This window comes from Cebus imitator, unplaced genomic scaffold (genome assembly GCF_001604975.1).
Source record: "Cebus imitator isolate Cc_AM_T3 unplaced genomic scaffold, Cebus_imitator-1.0 Scaffold8, whole genome shotgun sequence".
Taxonomy (NCBI): Eukaryota; Metazoa; Chordata; class Mammalia; order Primates; family Cebidae; genus Cebus; species Cebus imitator.
In genome coordinates, this window is record NW_016107323.1 from 3,413,511 (window position 1) to 3,430,980 (window position 17,470).

The following is a 17,470-nucleotide window of genomic DNA, read 5'->3' on the forward strand; positions in this document are numbered from 1 at the left end:
TGCCTCAGCCTCCTGAGTAGCTGGGATTACAGGCACGCACCACCATGCCCAGCTAATTTTTTGTATTTTTAGTAGAGATGGGTTTCACCATATTGACCAGGATAGTCTCGATCTCTTGACCTCGTGATCCACCCGCCTCGGCCTCCCAAAGTGCTGGGATTACAGGCTTGAGCCACCACGCCCGGCCTTAGTTTTCATTTCTATGATAACAATTGATGTTGAACTCTTGCTTATGTGTTTATTGGCTATTTGTGTTTTCTTCTCTGTGGAGTGTGAGCCAAATGTCCATTTTCCTTAGTGGGTTGTCTTTTTATTTTTGAGTTTCAGAGTCCTTTTAAAAAAAAATGCTGGATGTAACTTCCTTGTTAGCTTTATGTAATTCCTCCCAGTCCATTGCCTCCCTATTTGTTTTCTTAATTGTATCTTTTAATTTTGAAAAAAATTTATTCAGGAGGTGTTTTTTATTTGTTTTTTATATTTATTGCTCTCTGTGTTCTGTTTAAAGAAATCTTACCTACCCCAAGATCAGGACTATATTCTTCAATGTTTTCTTCTTGAAGCTTTATAGTTTTATTAATAATTTTTATAGTGAGGTATAAAATGCATCTTAATCTAATTTTTATATTTGTTGTGAGGTAGGAGTCAAGATTAATTTTTTTACTTTATGGATACTTGTTTCAACACCATTTGTTTAGACGACTTTTCCTTATTGAATTGCTGTGGTACTTATATCAAAAGTCATCTGACCATTTAGCATATATTTATTTTTGAACTTTTTATTCTCTTTCATTGATTTATTTGTCTATCCTTATGCCAGCATCACACTTTTGATTACTGTAGCTTTATAGTTAAAATCAGGTAATATAGTATTCCAACTTTTTTCTTTCAGTATTGCTTCAGCTACTCCAGGTCCTTTGCATTTCCATGTAAATTTTAGAATTAATCAGTTTTTGCTTTTTAAGCCTGCTAAGGGTATAATTAACAATTACGAATGTATTGATCAGTTTGGAGAGAATTTCAACATTAAGCCACTTTTAATACCGTTGAATCATCTAATCCATGAACATGTCATGACCCTGAGTTTATTTATGTTTTGTTCCCTCTCAGCACTGTTTTGTAGCTTTCAGTGTAGAGGTCTTACATGACATGATTCATTTTTGAGAGGGAAAAAGTACTACTATAAAATTTGTGATTTTCTCTGGGTGAAGGACTGATGGCTGCTGTATACTTACCTACACACACACACACACACACACACACACACACACACACACACACACATATTTTACTTGTGTCTGTATTTTCTAAATTACCTACAATGACAATGTATCAATTTTTTAGTAAGAAAACAAAAAATAAAAAGGGAATCAATGTATTAGACAGATTGCTATGCTATTTTATCATTGGTTTATGATAAATGTTGATTTTCAACTAGACCCAGTACAGCTTTCTCTATAACCAGGGTCTTTATCTCTTTTGCTCATAGTGTATGTATGGTGCTTACTAAATCCAATGATGTCATTCAAACATTATTATAATCTGTTTTTTATAGGCATTAAAATATATAGGGAACAAAGTAAGAAGGCAAAGGATGTGGGGAGGCGGACCAAAGAAAACCAAAATAGAAGAAGCAAGAGAGCTTCTGGCTTCCACCATTCTGACCCATGTCCCAGTGAGTTATACACCTTTGTTACTGTGAATAATGACTGTGGCGTCTGTGAATTCCTGTTAAAGAACTGTGATAAGAGTTTCCCTCATTTAAAGTCTAATTCCTCAAGAGAAAATTCTAAGGAGGACTGTATTGCCCCACCAGAAGTAATATTCCATTATCTGCAGTTTATTGATACTCAGAGAATGTTAACTGTATCGCCATCGTCACATTTACTCTCTTGTGGGTTACTCTTTCAGTCTTAAATTATTGTTATTTTTATATTCATACATATATTAGTACTACTACTAGATTTCATGGTTTTAAAGGACAGAGATGGTGTCTTACATGTTTTTTAAGTAAGTGAAAATAAGTGTACATGCCTTGCCCATACATTTTTTTATTATATGGTAAAGTATGTTTATATAAAATATGCTTATGCTTATTGTATGGTAAAATATGCTTAATGGTAAAATATGTATAACATAAAGTTTACTGTTTTAAGTGTACAATTTTCTGGACTTAAGTACATTCACATTATTTTACAACCATCACCACAACAGATAGTTTTAAAAATGCTTACTGGATGAGTTCATCTTCTAGACTTTGAATTTTAAAGTTTACATTATCCAACTTCCTTCACTGACTGTGAAGATTCCCTGATCCAAACATGCTTAGATGATTTGCATTATCACCCAGCTGGTTAGCAGTAAGAGTAAGGGCTAGAACCTATCTTCTGATTCTTGAACTAGTATATAATATTTATTTATTATTATTATTAAACAGAGATCAACCATATCGGCATGTGTGATATTAGCAAGAAGCAGCCCTCAATTTTCTTCCCACTTAATGTATATGCTACTCTTACTAAGTTATAGAATTATTATTTGTTAGAGTATCTTGTTAACTAAATAGCCTGGTTTGTAAGGAGTTACCATGTGTTCCATCCATGAATAATCTAATTCAAGGGTTGCAAACACTACCTTCAGGGGCTAACTGTAAAATAATGGAAGGTCAAGGGATCTGTGGAAGTCAAGAGTAATCACTTGAACGCATTCAGATCTGATTTTCCTGTATTAAAACACCTTTTAATCCAAGTAATACAGGTCTCTCATTCTGCCCCTTGGCTACAATTTGTGTGTGTCCTTGATTTAATCCAAAGACTTAGAAAATTCTGAATGTTAAAGCTGGGTCTGAACTGAATTGTAAGCTCTTTTGGATGATTGGAAAGAGTCTGAAACTTATAATAGCAAAAATGATAGTAGAAATGACAAGATCTTCTGGAGCCTGAGATGTAATTGTTCAAATTCTGGTTTCTTACATCCTACCTGATTAACTTTGGGCAAATCTGAACTTTTCTGAGCTTCAGTTTTGTCTTTGCATGATAAAAGTAATTCCACTTTCTCGCAGGGTTTCTGTGATGATTCAGATATATAATACACATAAAGTCCTATATTTTGCACAGCTCCCCATGTAGCTATTAGGAGCTGCACTTACCTTCATACTGTAACTGAGGAGAACGTTGGGTTAATGAAAGAGGTTTAGTTGATAGAGTCCTGCCGACACTAACATTTGTTTAATTAGACTGATAAAGATAATCATTTGCACTTTTCTGTGGTTGCATGGAGCCTAAATTACTATTTTAAAAGCTTGGTTATACACAACCCAGTGAAGAATAAAGTCAGAATAGATGGACCAGGGAAAAGATCTTCGTTTTCCAGAATTGTTTTGGACATTATTTACCTAAGTGTGATATGTAGGATGATTTTCAGTGATACAGGGCCATTTTTAATGTAAGTAATTATGTACTTATTAGAAAGAATACAACTAGCAGATCAAATCCATTTTTGTAGTGTATGTGATTTTATGGTATTATTGCATAGAATGAAGCTTAGCTTAAAATTGGTTGTTTAAAGATGATTAAACATATTACTGCAGAGGAGGCCTTGGTCTTGATATCCTGGTCTTTCAGTTCCTTGGGGACTGTGGTTCTCCCTGTACTAGTAGCATCAGCATCACCGGATGACTTGTAAGAAATACTTGAACTCTACCCTAGACCTACTGAATCAGAAACTCCAGGGGTGGGTTCCAGCAATCTGTGTCTTGCTTAACAAGCCCTCCAGATGACTCTAATGCATGTTAAAATTTAGAAACCACTGCTCTAAGGATAATTAGGCTACAAGATACCTAAGTCCCAGACCACTCTTTCCTCTAATGTGATATTGAAAGGTCCCCAGAGTTTTGAAACAGGCAACAATTCTGTTTCAGCACTCTGGGTTCATTTTTAGCGCCTTTTTCTCCCCCTCTTTCAGATAATCCACAGGTTAATATCCCACAAAGGAGTATCCGAACCACTCTTAGCTTTCTCCCAAAAAGTTTTATCAGCCACTAGATTGAGAGGATCCCCACTTACCATATGACTTTGGGAACAGTCCTGGAAAAATTAACTCATTTCAGGTTAGACCTAGAGTTTGCTTTTCAGCATATAGTCATTAAAAAGGGAAATGAAATGAGTTAGGGTTCAATCCTAAGGGGGTGATGGACTGCACCTGTAATCAAGGAGTGGCATTATACAGTTCAGTAGGGGCATTTTCCATAAATATCCATATTTATTTCTACTTATAAACATCTTGAGAGAATCTACCAGTGTTTATGCAAAAGGAAAATGTGAAATGGGTTTTGTTAAAAATTGAAAATTTTGTTAATGGAAGTTTGGTTCATTTTTATCATTAACAAGAAAGATAACTAGAACTAGAAGAGTTAGATGTTTCATTTAACTTGGCCACATTAAGATTAGAACAATAAAATGTAAATTAGATGTACTTAAATGGAGGACCATATAGCTTTTGATATAGCAATTGAAACTGTAAATTACTTATAGCTGCCCAGACACTGAGTTTTTCTGCTTGGTATTGTGGTAACTGGTGTTATGATTATACAGGGTTTTTTTTTTTTCTTTGAGGATGGACAAGAGACTTTTCTTTTTAAAGAACTTTTTTTTTTTTTTGACGGAGTTTCACTCATGTTACCCAGGCTGGAGTGCAATGGCGCGATCTCGGCTCACCGCAACCTCTGCCTCCTGGGTTCAGGCAATTGTCCTGCCTCAGCCTCCTGAGTAGCTGGGATTACAGGCATGCACCACCATGCCCAGCTAATTTTTTTTGTTGTATTTTTAGTAGAGACGGGGTTTCACCATGTTGACCAGGATGGTCTCGATCTCTTGACGTCGTGATCCACCCGCCTCAGCCTCCCGAAGTGCTGGGATTACAGGCTTGAGCCACCGCGCCCGGCCTAAAGAACTTCTTATTGATGTAATTGTTTTGTGGGTACAAGATAACGAAGTAGCTTCTAGGGCTACTTTTTCTTTTACCACAGTCAAACATTTCTTTTAACACATTCCAGAGTTCTCAGTAATAGAGAGTAAATTGACCTAGAGAAGAAATAAAACTTCCTTTGAAGGAAAATGGAGTTTTTGAAACACATATAGAATTCTAACATCCTACATTATTTAGTGGAATTACTTAGCAGCAACAACAAAATGTATGAAGAATACTTGCTTTTTTTTTTTTTCTTATAATGTAATCTGTTTATTGTCATAGTGATAAATTAATAAAAGAGATTTCATTGAGATTTTACTAAGTGATTAAGGTAAGTAAAAAGGAAATCTTATAATAGTATGTATCATCTGTGGAAAAGCCTATAAATAGTCCTTGGAATTGGCAGAAGCTCAGGCTACATTCTCAAATTTTGCCTTTTTAGATATAGGGAAAGGATCTACTTCAGTGTTTTTGTCTCTCCAAACAAACCAGTGCAATTATTTTACCAGTTCCGAGTCAACTTACTGATTGAGCCAGATTCATTCATATGGATTTCAGTGTTTCTGCTAGAGAAAATTGACTATAGAACATTTGTTACGAATTCATTCATCTGTTCATTCATTCAGCAGATATTTGTTGCATGCCAGGCAACATTTTAGTACAATTCTTATCACTGCATAGCAAACAATTCTAAAACTTAATGGCTTAATGTAACTATTTATTGTATATCTCATGATTCTGTGGTTTGATTGGAATTAACTTCAGTTGGAAGAAGGAGTTCTTATTTCAGGTCTCTTACGAAGTTGCAGGCAGATAACAGCTGAGGCTGGAATAATCTGGAAGCTCACCTGGGCTGGACATTCAAGATGGCATCTTCACTTACTTCTCTGGTCCCCCCTTGATTTTCCATTTCTTTGAGATTTTACTAAATGAAATGTAGCCTCTCTCTCTGCACAGTAGTGTTCTGGACTTCTCATGTAGTGTCTGAGGACTCTAAGAGAAAGGAAGAGGAAACTGCCATTTGACTTAAAAGTGAATTCTGGAATTGGCTTGTTATCATTTCTGCTGTATTTTTTTGGTTAAACTAACCATAGGCCAATCCCGAGGGAGTGATGGATTCCACCTTTAATGAAGAAATGGCATGAAGTATATAGGATGGGAAGAAGTTGATAGTAGTCATGTTTGATGCAAAGGTACTCACAGGTACTGAGGACAATGATGAAAAGTCATCTTCTCAGCTCAGGAAGTTTCCAGACTAGTTGAATTTATTCGAATGGAGAGAATCATAACAATTCAGTATTTTCTTACTTAAATATTATAATGTTGATGTTTTTCTTGAGGTACATTAAATTTTAGTGTCCATTTTCTCAAAATTTTTCTCCAATTTCTGACTTAACAGGTTAAGGAATTCAATTTCCGAGCCAAATGTATCTATACTGCGGTGATGGTACGAAGAGTAATTCTGGCCCAAGGAGATAATAAAGTTGACGACAGAGATTATTATGGTAACAAGCGACTGGAATTGGCAGGACAGGTAATTTAATTACTTTATGTCAGAAATCTTGTTTTCCTTAATGAAAATTAATTTGGTTTTCGTTTCACATAAGAGGAAGAAACATTTGAATGAAATATAGTATGCGTGTTTGAAGTATAAATATTTCATACCCAACTGATTTCTTAGAATTCCTTTAACTATAAAAACATTAATTTTTTAGATGTTAATAGTACATGACGTGTATCTTTTGTTGGGATGTTTACCCTCATTTTGTATAATATACAAAGTGAAGTATGACCTTAAGTAATATCATTTATTCGTTTAACAAATATTTGCTAAAGACCTATTGTGTTCTAGGCATACTTCTAAGTACTAGCTATAGAAGAGCGAGTTAGACAGACAAAAGCCCCTTTTCTCTTACTCCTTATAGTCCAAGTGAGGGGGAGAGACAACAATCAAGGAAACAATCCCAATTGTTTTGGTGACATGGTCGAGGTAGGTTAGTGAGGATATCTCTAATCCCATTTTAAGCCTTAGCTGATAAATGACATTTTATTTTGAGAGTGTGTATCTCTTTCAGCTGGCTAGCAAGCATCCAGAAATCTTTGACTAGCAAGTATCTAAAAAGCTCCAGTTAATTTTTTAGTTTAGATACTGTATTTTTCTGTTTTAGAAATTTCATTTGGGTATTTTTTCATAGCTTCTGTTTCTCTACAGAGATTTCTTATTTGTTCATCCATCACAAGCATATTTTTATTTACATCCTTGTATTTTAATAGCTATTTTAAAACCTTTGTCTGCTAATTTCAACATCTCAGTCATTTGGGGGGTCAGTCTTTTCATTAGCTTTTCTCTTAAATGTGGCTGATGTTTTTCTATTTCTTCTTATATCTAATAATTTTGGATTGCAACCTGATAGACATTGTGGATAAGTTGTAGAGGCTCTGGATTCTGCTGTATTCCTCTAAAGAGTGTTCCAGTTTTTTTTGTTTTAAGACAGTGAACTTGGCTGAAAAACCTCTGAATCTTGCCTCCTTGCAGCAAACATCAGCTGAAATATTTGTTTAGTTCTTTCAGTCATAGCTGGGGTCAACTGGGGATTTAGACAGAGTTTGAATATGGAATTTGGAATTTCCTCACTTACATTCCAGCTGCTGAGGTAGCTCAGATCTTTTTCTTTTGGTTCTTCAATCCCGTAAGAGTGCAACTTACTTTCTCATGTTTTAGCTTTCTGATTTGACAAGGACCACTGCCTGCCCTTAGGTGAAAAGCCTTAAAATCGGAAACTCTCTCCAAACTATTTCTTTTGATAAGCATTCCTTTTCTTCAGTTTCTTCCTGTTTCCTGTTACTCTGCAATGCATTTCAAGTAGTTGTTTTATCTAACATTTTGTCTAGATTATACAGTTGAGCCTCATTATTTGTGCATTCCATCTTTGCAAATTTGTCTACTTGCTAAAATGTATTTGCAACCTCCATATCTGTACTCAACAGCCATTTTATTGGCCATTTGCAGGCAGATGTAAAGCTGCAAAAAATTTCAGTCACTTTATACACATGTTCCTACTTGCAGTCTAACAAAGCAATGTTCTGCCTTCTTGTTTGAGCTGCTGTACTGTAAGCAAGTGTCCTCTTTGCTTTTTTGATTTGCATTTCCCTAAAATCTGATAATGTTATACCTTCTTTGAAGAAATGAAATGTCTATTCAAGTCCGTTGCCCATTTAAAAATTTTTTTCTTGTTGTTGAGTTGTAGGAGTTCTTGTTATATTCTGGATACATGCATATATCAGATATATGATTTGCAATTATTTTCTCCTATTCTGTAGGTTGTCTCTTCACTTTCTTGGCAGTGTCCTTTGATGTACAACAATTCTTCATTTTGAAAGAGTTCTGTTTGTCTACTGTTTTCTCATGTTGCCATTGCTTTTGATGTCATATTCATGAGATTATATCCAAATTCAGTGTCATGAAGATTTATCCAATGTTTTCTTCTCAAGTTTTACGGTTTTAGCTCTTAAGTTTAGGCCTTTAGAGTGAGAGTTTTGATAGATGTACAATTCTAGGCTGATACTTATTATCTCTCACCATTTGCTAGTTTGTTTGTTTGTTTGTTTGTTTACTTTAGGCAGATATTTCACCTCCTTCTGCCTCAGGTTCCCGTCTATAAAAATGGGGTTCATGCCATGTACCTTTTAGGATTGTTATGGGATTAGCTGAATGATGTATACTATACCTTGAATGGCACAGAGCCATTGTAGTTCCTTCGTAGGTGTTCTGTCTTATCTCTCTAGGTGCTTTTAAGATCTTCTTTTGGCTTTTGTTATTCTACAGTTTCTTTATGATATGGCTTGGTGTGAATTTCTTTTATTTATTTTGCCTGGTATGTGTCTGTTCCTACTACCCACACATTAATGTCTTTAATCAGAAAAATTCTCAGCTATTATCTCTTCAAATGTTGCCTATCCTCCCTTCTTTCTATTCTCTTTTTCAGATTTTCCAACTAAATGTGTTTTAAACTCTTATTTTTTTCCCATACCCTTTTAACCTCTGTTTTCTTTGTTCTATTATCTTTGTTCCTTTACTGCATTCTGAGCGATTTTTTCTGATTTGGCGCTCAGTTCATTTTCTATTCAGCCATGTTCAGTAATTGAGTTTTTCTTGTTTACTTTTTGGTAATTTGTTGGTTTTACATTTTATAATGAAAAGTCTCAAACATTCAGAAAAGTTGGAAGAATGATTTTGTGGTCATTTTGATTGTCTTATTTTGTGTGTATTTTTTATTTCACCATTGATTTACATAGCTATTTTTATTTCATATCTGATTATTATATTTAAGCATCTAGAATCTAATATGCCATTAATTATAAAATGGACCACTATTTTTATTTCAACTAAGAAATAAAACACATCACCAGTTAAATTGTGACCCAGTGTTAAGTGTTAAGATGTATCCCATGTTCAGAATGGGCTACAAAAGTTAAAAAATAAAAAAAAATAAAAAGAAAAAAAAATTCCAATCAGTGAAATAGAGTAGTGATTCCACTATCTCATGTTCTAAAGTGCTGAGTTAGTTGTTTTTGATTACTCTTACTCAAGATAGCTTGGTTTCTTGTGAGTTCAGCTATGTTTGTTTATGAACTCATATTTAATTGATCTCAGATCCTGAGTGGTATACTAAGGATATTTTCTTTTGGGAATATGTATTTTCTTTTGCAGGGACTAATGCTGATCTGGAACTTCTAAGTCTTCTTACATGATTCTGAGGATTATGAGTTTCAAGTTCACATCCCTTATCATGTCAGTGAAATTTGATTTAGTCTCCAGGTTCCTAAGCTGATACCAGTATTTATTCTCAGGGCAACTCTGCCATTTGGGTTTGCTTATTGCTCCCTACATTCTATCGTGGCTTCACCTCATTTTTAAATCTTGTGACTCTTGGTGGTTAGGGGAGAGGGTGCCTTAGAGTTTTCTTATTCTTTCTGCAACCCCAGCAATACATGAGAAGCATGTTTTATCCAGAATCTAGTCATATTGTAGCAACCAGACTCCTCAGAGAATCTAACTCAGTATGCTGCAAGCAGCAGAGGTCCCTTCATTTTCACAGTAGACTTGAAGCTTCATGAGGACACAGACTGTATCTTTCTTGTTCATCTTAATAAACTTAGCAAGTAATAAGATGCCCCAGATATAGTTTTCATCACATTTGTTGTAGTAATGAATCAGTTAATTACATGTTCTAAAATAGTTTAAAGCCTCTTTTAATACTGATATACTTTCTTCATTTGCTGTCATAATCAGTTAGCAGTGCTATCTACCCATGCTGCTGAGCTACGAACCTCTATATCACTCCAGACTCTCTCTGTTCTTTCACGCTACACATCAGGTTTATCAAATCATCAAATCCTGCCTATGCCACTTCCTGAATGCATCTCTAATTTATCTCCAGTGTAACTGTTACAGCACAGGCCTTCAACATCAGTGTAACCTTACCCCAACTTCATTCATCTTCCACAGTACTAATAAAATTATTATTATTATTATTATTTATTTATTTATTTATTTTTTTGAGACGGAGTTTCGCTCTTGTTACCCAGGCTGGAGTGCAATGGCGCGATCTTGGCTCACCGCAACCTCCGCCTCCTGGGTTCAGGCAATTCTCCTGCCTCAACCTCCTCAGTAGCTGGGATTACAGGCACGCGCCACCATGCCCAGCTAATGTTTTGTATTTTTAGTAGAGACGGGGTTTCACCATGTTGACCAGGATGGTCTCGATCTCTTGACCTCGTGATCCACCCACCTCGGCTTCCCAAAGTGCTGGGATTACAGGCTTGAGCCACCGCGCCCGGCAATAAAATTATTTTAACACACAAATGCAATCTTCTCACTCTTGTGCTGAGGCTATTTGAATGTCTCCCTCTGAAAGCTGTGAGGTCACTACAGTGAGATGTGATGTGGTTAATGGAAGATGCTAAGTTAGGGAATGATGTGTCAGCCAAATCATCTTTTAGCAATTTCGAGTCTGTGTTGTTGGTAACAATTCTACTTAAGAGATCAGCCTGTGTGGTTGTCATAGAGGGATGATGGTGTGGTTGAAGAGAAGAGGATGCCAAGTTTCCTTAATAATTAAAGATGTGGTAACTTAGGGGTATGGTTGTTTAAAGCACTAGCATGCTCCTAATTAGAGGTACTACATCCTGAGTCCCCTGGAATTTTCCCAGGAGATATGTATCTGTGAATGATACCACCGGCCTAGAATGAGATTTTGCAAAGCCCAAGACACGTCTTTTGTTATTCCGATGGTTATTCATTTGTTTTACCAATTTAAACAAATATCTTTAATTTTTTAAAAAAAGTTATGATTTAAAAAAAATAATGTTAGTAAAAATTAGAAACATTGTAAAATAGCAGAAGTCGTTCTTAGTAAACATTTTTTTTTAAGAAGTAACACAGCAAAAGAATTTTAAACAAAAAAGTTTGCAGTGAAAAGTGAATCTCTCCCACCTCTGACTCTCCCTTCTATCTTACTGAGTTCCCCTCTTCTCCTTTCCAGAAAGTCAATTTTCCTATACCATACTCTATTCTTCCAGAGACTCTATATATGCATATACAAATCTCTTTATTAACTGATTTTAAAGTTAAACCATTGGAAACTGTTGCCCTGAAAACTATTCAGGCCTCTGTGTGAATTTATGCTTAGTGGGGCTTCTTTGGTGACCTTTGTCAGGGACAAGTTTGGAGTCAGGTTTTGCAAGTTCAGAAGAAATTATATAAAGGAACAGTTTGTTCTCATTAATGTGAAACAGATTTTTCAAAGCAGTAATGTCTGAGAATGTTATTTAACCATTACTGTCAAGCCCTTTGACTTAAGGGGGAATTTAATCAGTTAAATGTGTCTGTTGCTATAGAAATAAACATGTATCTGCTTATGTATGTGCTGTTTAGTTATGAACAATTGCATACACACCACTATATATAATGTATGTGCATTAAGTCTCATAAAGCAAATACTTTTATATTCCTATTCAATTTAAGAATGAATACAGCATCAATACATTTGAATCCTCCATGTGCCTTCTCTTGTTCTTGGCTGCCCCTCCCATCTGTCTGTCTGGAGGCTCTGGCCATGTGCCTGCCTATTCACGTGGTGCAAAGCAATCCCAACACATTCCTGGACATTTTCTGTGTCATTAGGTAAAGCACAGGTCCTTTTCCCAGGAGCATTCACAGCAGACCTGAGCTTTAGATATAGGTTTCAAACTTTTTAAAGCATTAACTCTTAGTTGGAATCCCAATGTTAAAACAGATAAAAGTTGAGCCCTTTTGGTTGAGGTGGGGCAGAAGGGCTTCTCTGCCTCCTTGCCCTTCCCCTTCCCCTTCCCCTGAAACTCCCCCATGGAACTCATAAGCAAAATTTCCTCTGTAGAAGGACGTTTAGATTCTTTCACAGAGCCTTCAGGGTCCTTGATGATTGCGCCCCTCTGTGCCTTTCCAGCCTCATCTCATGCCAAGGTGAGCCACTTAGATCTTTCCAAACATATCATAATGCTCTTCTTTCACTCCATTCCTTTGAGTTATTCCTTCTACCAAAGCTGCCCCTCCCTTGTATCCCGTTCACCCTCTCTTTAAAGAGGAGCTCTTCCTTATTCATCATTTGAGCCCTCTCTGAAACTGACCTCCTAGGTGCAGTTAGTTGCTCTGTCTTCCTTAGGCCAGTGGCAATTTATTCAAGTCTTTATTTACATACTAAGTTAACATATAATTCTTTACTTCCATTCTTCTTTCCCCTTTTAGATTGTAAGCTCATTGAGGACAGGAACCATTTATATTCATCTCTTCATTTCCACATAAGTGCAGGCTGATATTTGAATAAGGAGAAATTGATCTCATGCAGGCTTGCAAACTGCATTCCAGCAAGAGACACAGCAAGTTCACATCTCCTAAGAAAGGAATGAATTTAGGGACTGCAGGAACTGATAGAGGGTGAGTGTGGCTGGAGTGAGGTGTCAGGGTGGTAAGAAATGACATTTGAGACCCAGGTGGAGGCTGGATTGTCAGGAGCCCTGTGTGTCATGGAAAGGAACTTGGATTTAATTCTACATGCAGTGGAAGACCACTGAAGGGCTTTAGTCAGGGGAGTGACATGATCTGATTTTTAGTTTAGAAAGATCTGATGTGGAGATAAACAGGCCAAGAGTGGACCAGCTAAGAGCTGTAGCAGTTTTCCAGATGAGAGGTGGTGGTGGAGGCTGGATTGTCTGGGGCCCTGTGTGTCATGGAAAGGAACTTGGATTTAATTCTACATGCAGTGGAAGACCATTGAAGGGCTTTAGTCAGGGGAGTGACATGATCTGATTTTTAGTTTAGAAAGATCTGATGTGGAGATAAACAGTCCAAGAGTGGACCAGCTAAGAGCTGTAGCAGTTTTCCAGATGAGAGGTGGTGGGGCTGGGATGATCACAGCAGATAGTACCACAACTAAAATTTTAAAACTAGAATTATGGAATTATAGTAATTTTAAGTTTTGGAAAAAAAATTAGTATCTGGACTACTGAGGAAGCTGTGTTTGGTTAATGGGCCACTACTTAGTAGGTAGGTTTTTGGCCACCTTCAGATCGACCACTATGCAAGGAATTATGGGTATCCTCACCACCATCAATCCCAATTTTTAGTATTTTTTAATTGGGAAAAATCGTAATGTTAAATGAGTCCATTAAAAAAAAGTTGATTGTTTAGAGGAATAAGGAATGGAGTAAGGAGGAGGGAAAGGAGAGCCGATCCTGTTGCTTAAAAAATTAGAATTAGAAAGAGGGTTCCCATGTGCAAGAAAACATAGCTTTCTAAACAATGTAAAGACATAAAAGGCATTGTGTTGGCAAAAATGTGTAAAAACAATAGCTGCTAATTTCACACCCCATGGGATGAGGGAGCATAAATGTGCTTCAGCTTTAGATAACAGAGTTGTCTCCACTGGCCAAGCAGGTTCACAGAGCTTTCCCTCAGTCTTGCTGCCACAAGAGGGTTGGCAGGCCAGCTGCCAGTAGAGGTGTTAGCAAAACCTACCGATTTCAGGCTTAATCTTTTCACCTACCTTTTCTTTTTCGGTAATGTGTTCATTATTTGCTGAGCATTACTCTGTTCTTTGTCGGCAAATTTTTTGTTTCTAATGCAGCTTGCTTTGTATGGGTGAGATATGGAATGGCACCAAAATCCGGCACCCTGGAAAGCCAGGGATTTCCACCCTATGACAAAAGAATGCCGTCTTGACTTCAGAGATTGCCTAATCCCAGCTGTTCTGATAATGTAATTAAGGCTGCCTAATGTCTTTAATTTTGCAACCAGTTTGTGTGAAAAGGAGAATTTGGCACTCTGAAGGCTTAAATACTAAATAGCAATCTCAGGATGCCTAATTAGAATTCTCTGACATTAAGCTAATTGGTGAAACTGTATTTCAGCAGCTTAACTTCTTTATTAATTTTTTTAGCATTTTCACTGAAAATCAATTGACGACCTGTCGGCATTTTTTCCTGAAGTATGATTTGCTCTTTACTGCTCCTGTCTTAAACAGGCTGAAAGGCCTTATACTAGCAAGGTATTGAATATTATCACCAACATTCCTTCCCTTTTAGTCATTTTACTTTTGACCTAAATAATGTGGTTTATTGTGTGGATGGCCTTGTGGTTTCTCACTGCCCTGTGAACTTGGACAGCATTTTTTCTTTTAAAGTGAAATTTTAGGAGTGGAAAAATTTAATAATGAGGCAGTATTTCTCTTGACTGTGCTCTCAGTTTTTACTTGTTTAGTACCAAGGACATTTCCTAGTGTTTGAATCAAGGGGCTACAATAAATTCATCTGGGATCCAAAAAAACTTTGTCATAATTTGAGACAAAAGTGTTTAAGTGTAAAGGACTAATTAAAATAGAGCTGAGCTTTTGTGGTTTAGGTTGAGGGTATTCGATTCTGTTCAGGATGCTTATTCAAGTTCCTTTTGCCAGTTTTCACAGGAAGCTGTTGGAATAGGCTTCTTCATCCCCTCTCACCCCTCTGCACCTGCTTCCATTCCCATATTCTTTCTTTCTAAGAGTGAAACTGCTGGGTCTCACTGTAAGAAAGGATTAAGCTCTCAGAGGAGGAAGTTTTCTTTTTAGAACTCTTCTGACATGGTAAATTCAAATCCAAGATCGAGGCTTTTCTCTCCACAAAGTTGGTTTTAGTAGAAAAGTGGAAGGACATGTCTTAACTATAAAGAAGGAAAAGCATGAAATCCAATTCCACTTAGGAAATTCCTTCTTTGGCACTGGCTAGAGGAGAAGATTCATTTGCTTTGAATACCTTCTTCATTCTGAGTCAAAAAAAACTACCTATCAGAAACATTCAGGAATATAGTCAGTATGGAATTTGGAAAATCTTTAGCTTAAATGTATTTCACCAAACTTCAGAATTCTTTAAGAAATTAATTAGTGTAAATATACCCCCCATACTACTTTAATGTTTTGTTATTTAACTTAGATCACAAATATATTGAGCTTTTTTCTTCCATTGCAAATAAAAAAGATGTGTACAAAGGGAAAAAAACTGATAGGATTAATTTTATAGGGGAATTTAATATTTGTAATATCTGTTACATTATTGAAGAAGTCTGCCTGCTTTTTATTTGTAGTGAGCAAGCTATTCAGTTAGTTTTGCTTTTTTTTTTTTTTTTTTTTACTATATTACATGCTATCCCCAAATAGTGGCTTTAAACAACCACCATTTTATTCCTCACAATTTTGTGGGTCAAGAATTCAGGCAGGACTTGGCTATTTGATTCTTCTGGTTCACATGGTGTTGATGGAGGTTGGTTGGTTGGTGTTCTGCTAGAGGATGGTGGGAAGGACTGGAAAGCTAGGCTCAGGCCTTTCCAGAGTTGTCACATCAGGTGGCTCAGGAATCCAAGAGTAAGTGTTTCCCATAGACAAGAAAGTATGTGACCTTAATGACCTAGACCAAAAGTCACAGCATTACTTATGTTTATTCTATTGTTCAAATAGTCCCCACCCAGATGTGGGGCAGTGGGGAGGAGGAGTCAGTTGGGGGGAGGCACATGGGCCACACCTCTCAATGTTGACTTCAGGGGTCAGCCAGAGATTTGGGCAAAGTTTGTATATATAATTTGGAGTTTTATTCCTTTGGTTCTCTCCTTTATGGAATTCCCCTTTACCTTCCAGCTACTCAAATCTAGTAGTTTAGCTCTTTTTCTTCTGTTTCTTCAATCCAGTAAGATGGCAGGTCTTTCTCTGAGTTTCAGCTTCCCAATGTGGCTTGGACCCTTTTTATTAACGTGGCCTACCCTTAGGTGAAAAGCCTTAAAAATGAGACATGTACGCAGTGCCATTCATTCCCAGTGCCGTGCTTTTGGACACTCCCTAGTGCCTTCAAAGAGTTTTTAAATGTTTTGTCCAGAATTTATAATTATTATTTGCAGGTGAATCTGTCTGATAGCACCTACTCTACCAGTTCAGGAAACAGAGCCATCTAGCCTGTTTTCGTGACTTACTGTTCCATCCCATTGATTTGGCTTCCATAATCACACTGGCTTCAAATATCACTGTGGCTTAATAGCGTTTATAGGTAGTTTTTAACATAAAAATTAAAATGTTACATTTATATGTTCTGAAGGGTACAAATGAACACTCTGAGGCTACTACTCAACTTAACAACTAGAAGATTACCAATACCATTTCATTTACCTACGTACCCCCTACTCCCTTCTTCACTTTCCCCTACTATCCTGAACTTTTGCATTTTTTAATTTCTTGATTTATATCATTTACATTTTTAATTTTAAAGTTTTAAAGTTGTTTATCACAGTATAAGCTTTGCTTACTTTTGAGCTTTATAAAGATCCATACCATATAATTTTTCTGTAATTTTTTAATTTCAACATTAAGATGTATCTATATTGTTGCATGTCACTGTAGTTTATTTTCATTTCTGTATTATATTCCATTGTGTCAAGATCTGATACAGTATGATGAATACCACTTCATTCATTCTACTGATCAAGGACTTTGTATTGTTTCTCCCCATTTGACATAAAAAAAAAATAGCATTCTTATTTATATCTCCTGGTTCCCATATGCAAGAGTTTCTCTAAGGGTGATTGCGTAGTCATCAAATCAGAGTCAAGTTAAATTTTTACCTGAATTGGAGAATGTCAAACTACTTTCCCAGATATTTCTACATTAAGTGGTATATGAATTTTTGATGATTTTTGTCTAATAGGTGCAAAGTGTCATCTCCTTGTGGTCTTATTTTGCATTTTGTACATTACTAATGGGGTTGAGCCCCTTCTCATGTACTTATTGCTCATTCCTGTTTTCTTGAAGTGTCTTTTGGGTTGTTCCCATTTTTGTTATTGATTTCAAGGAGGTTTTTTGTATATTTTGCATCCTAATTTTTTGCTATATATGTTGCAGATATCCTTTTCCAGTCTAAATTCTTTTTAAATAACTTTATAGTTTGTTTTTTT

At 36.2% G+C, this 17,470-nt stretch overlaps 1 protein-coding gene across 4 annotated transcripts in view; it reads left to right on the plus strand.

Annotated features, from left to right (window-relative positions):
• The window catches only part of POLR3B (RNA polymerase III subunit B), a 137,037-nt gene that overhangs the window by 43,616 nt on the left and 75,951 nt on the right, over positions 1-17,470 (plus strand). For all 4 annotated transcript variants that reach the window (XM_017540805.2, XM_037742963.1, XM_017540813.2 and 1 more), the window contains 2 exons: positions 1,553-1,672; positions 6,365-6,499. In XM_017540805.2, coding sequence (XP_017396294.1) covers positions 1,553-1,672; positions 6,365-6,499 — 255 coding nt within the window. The remainder of the gene's footprint in view (positions 1-1,552; positions 1,673-6,364; positions 6,500-17,470) is intronic.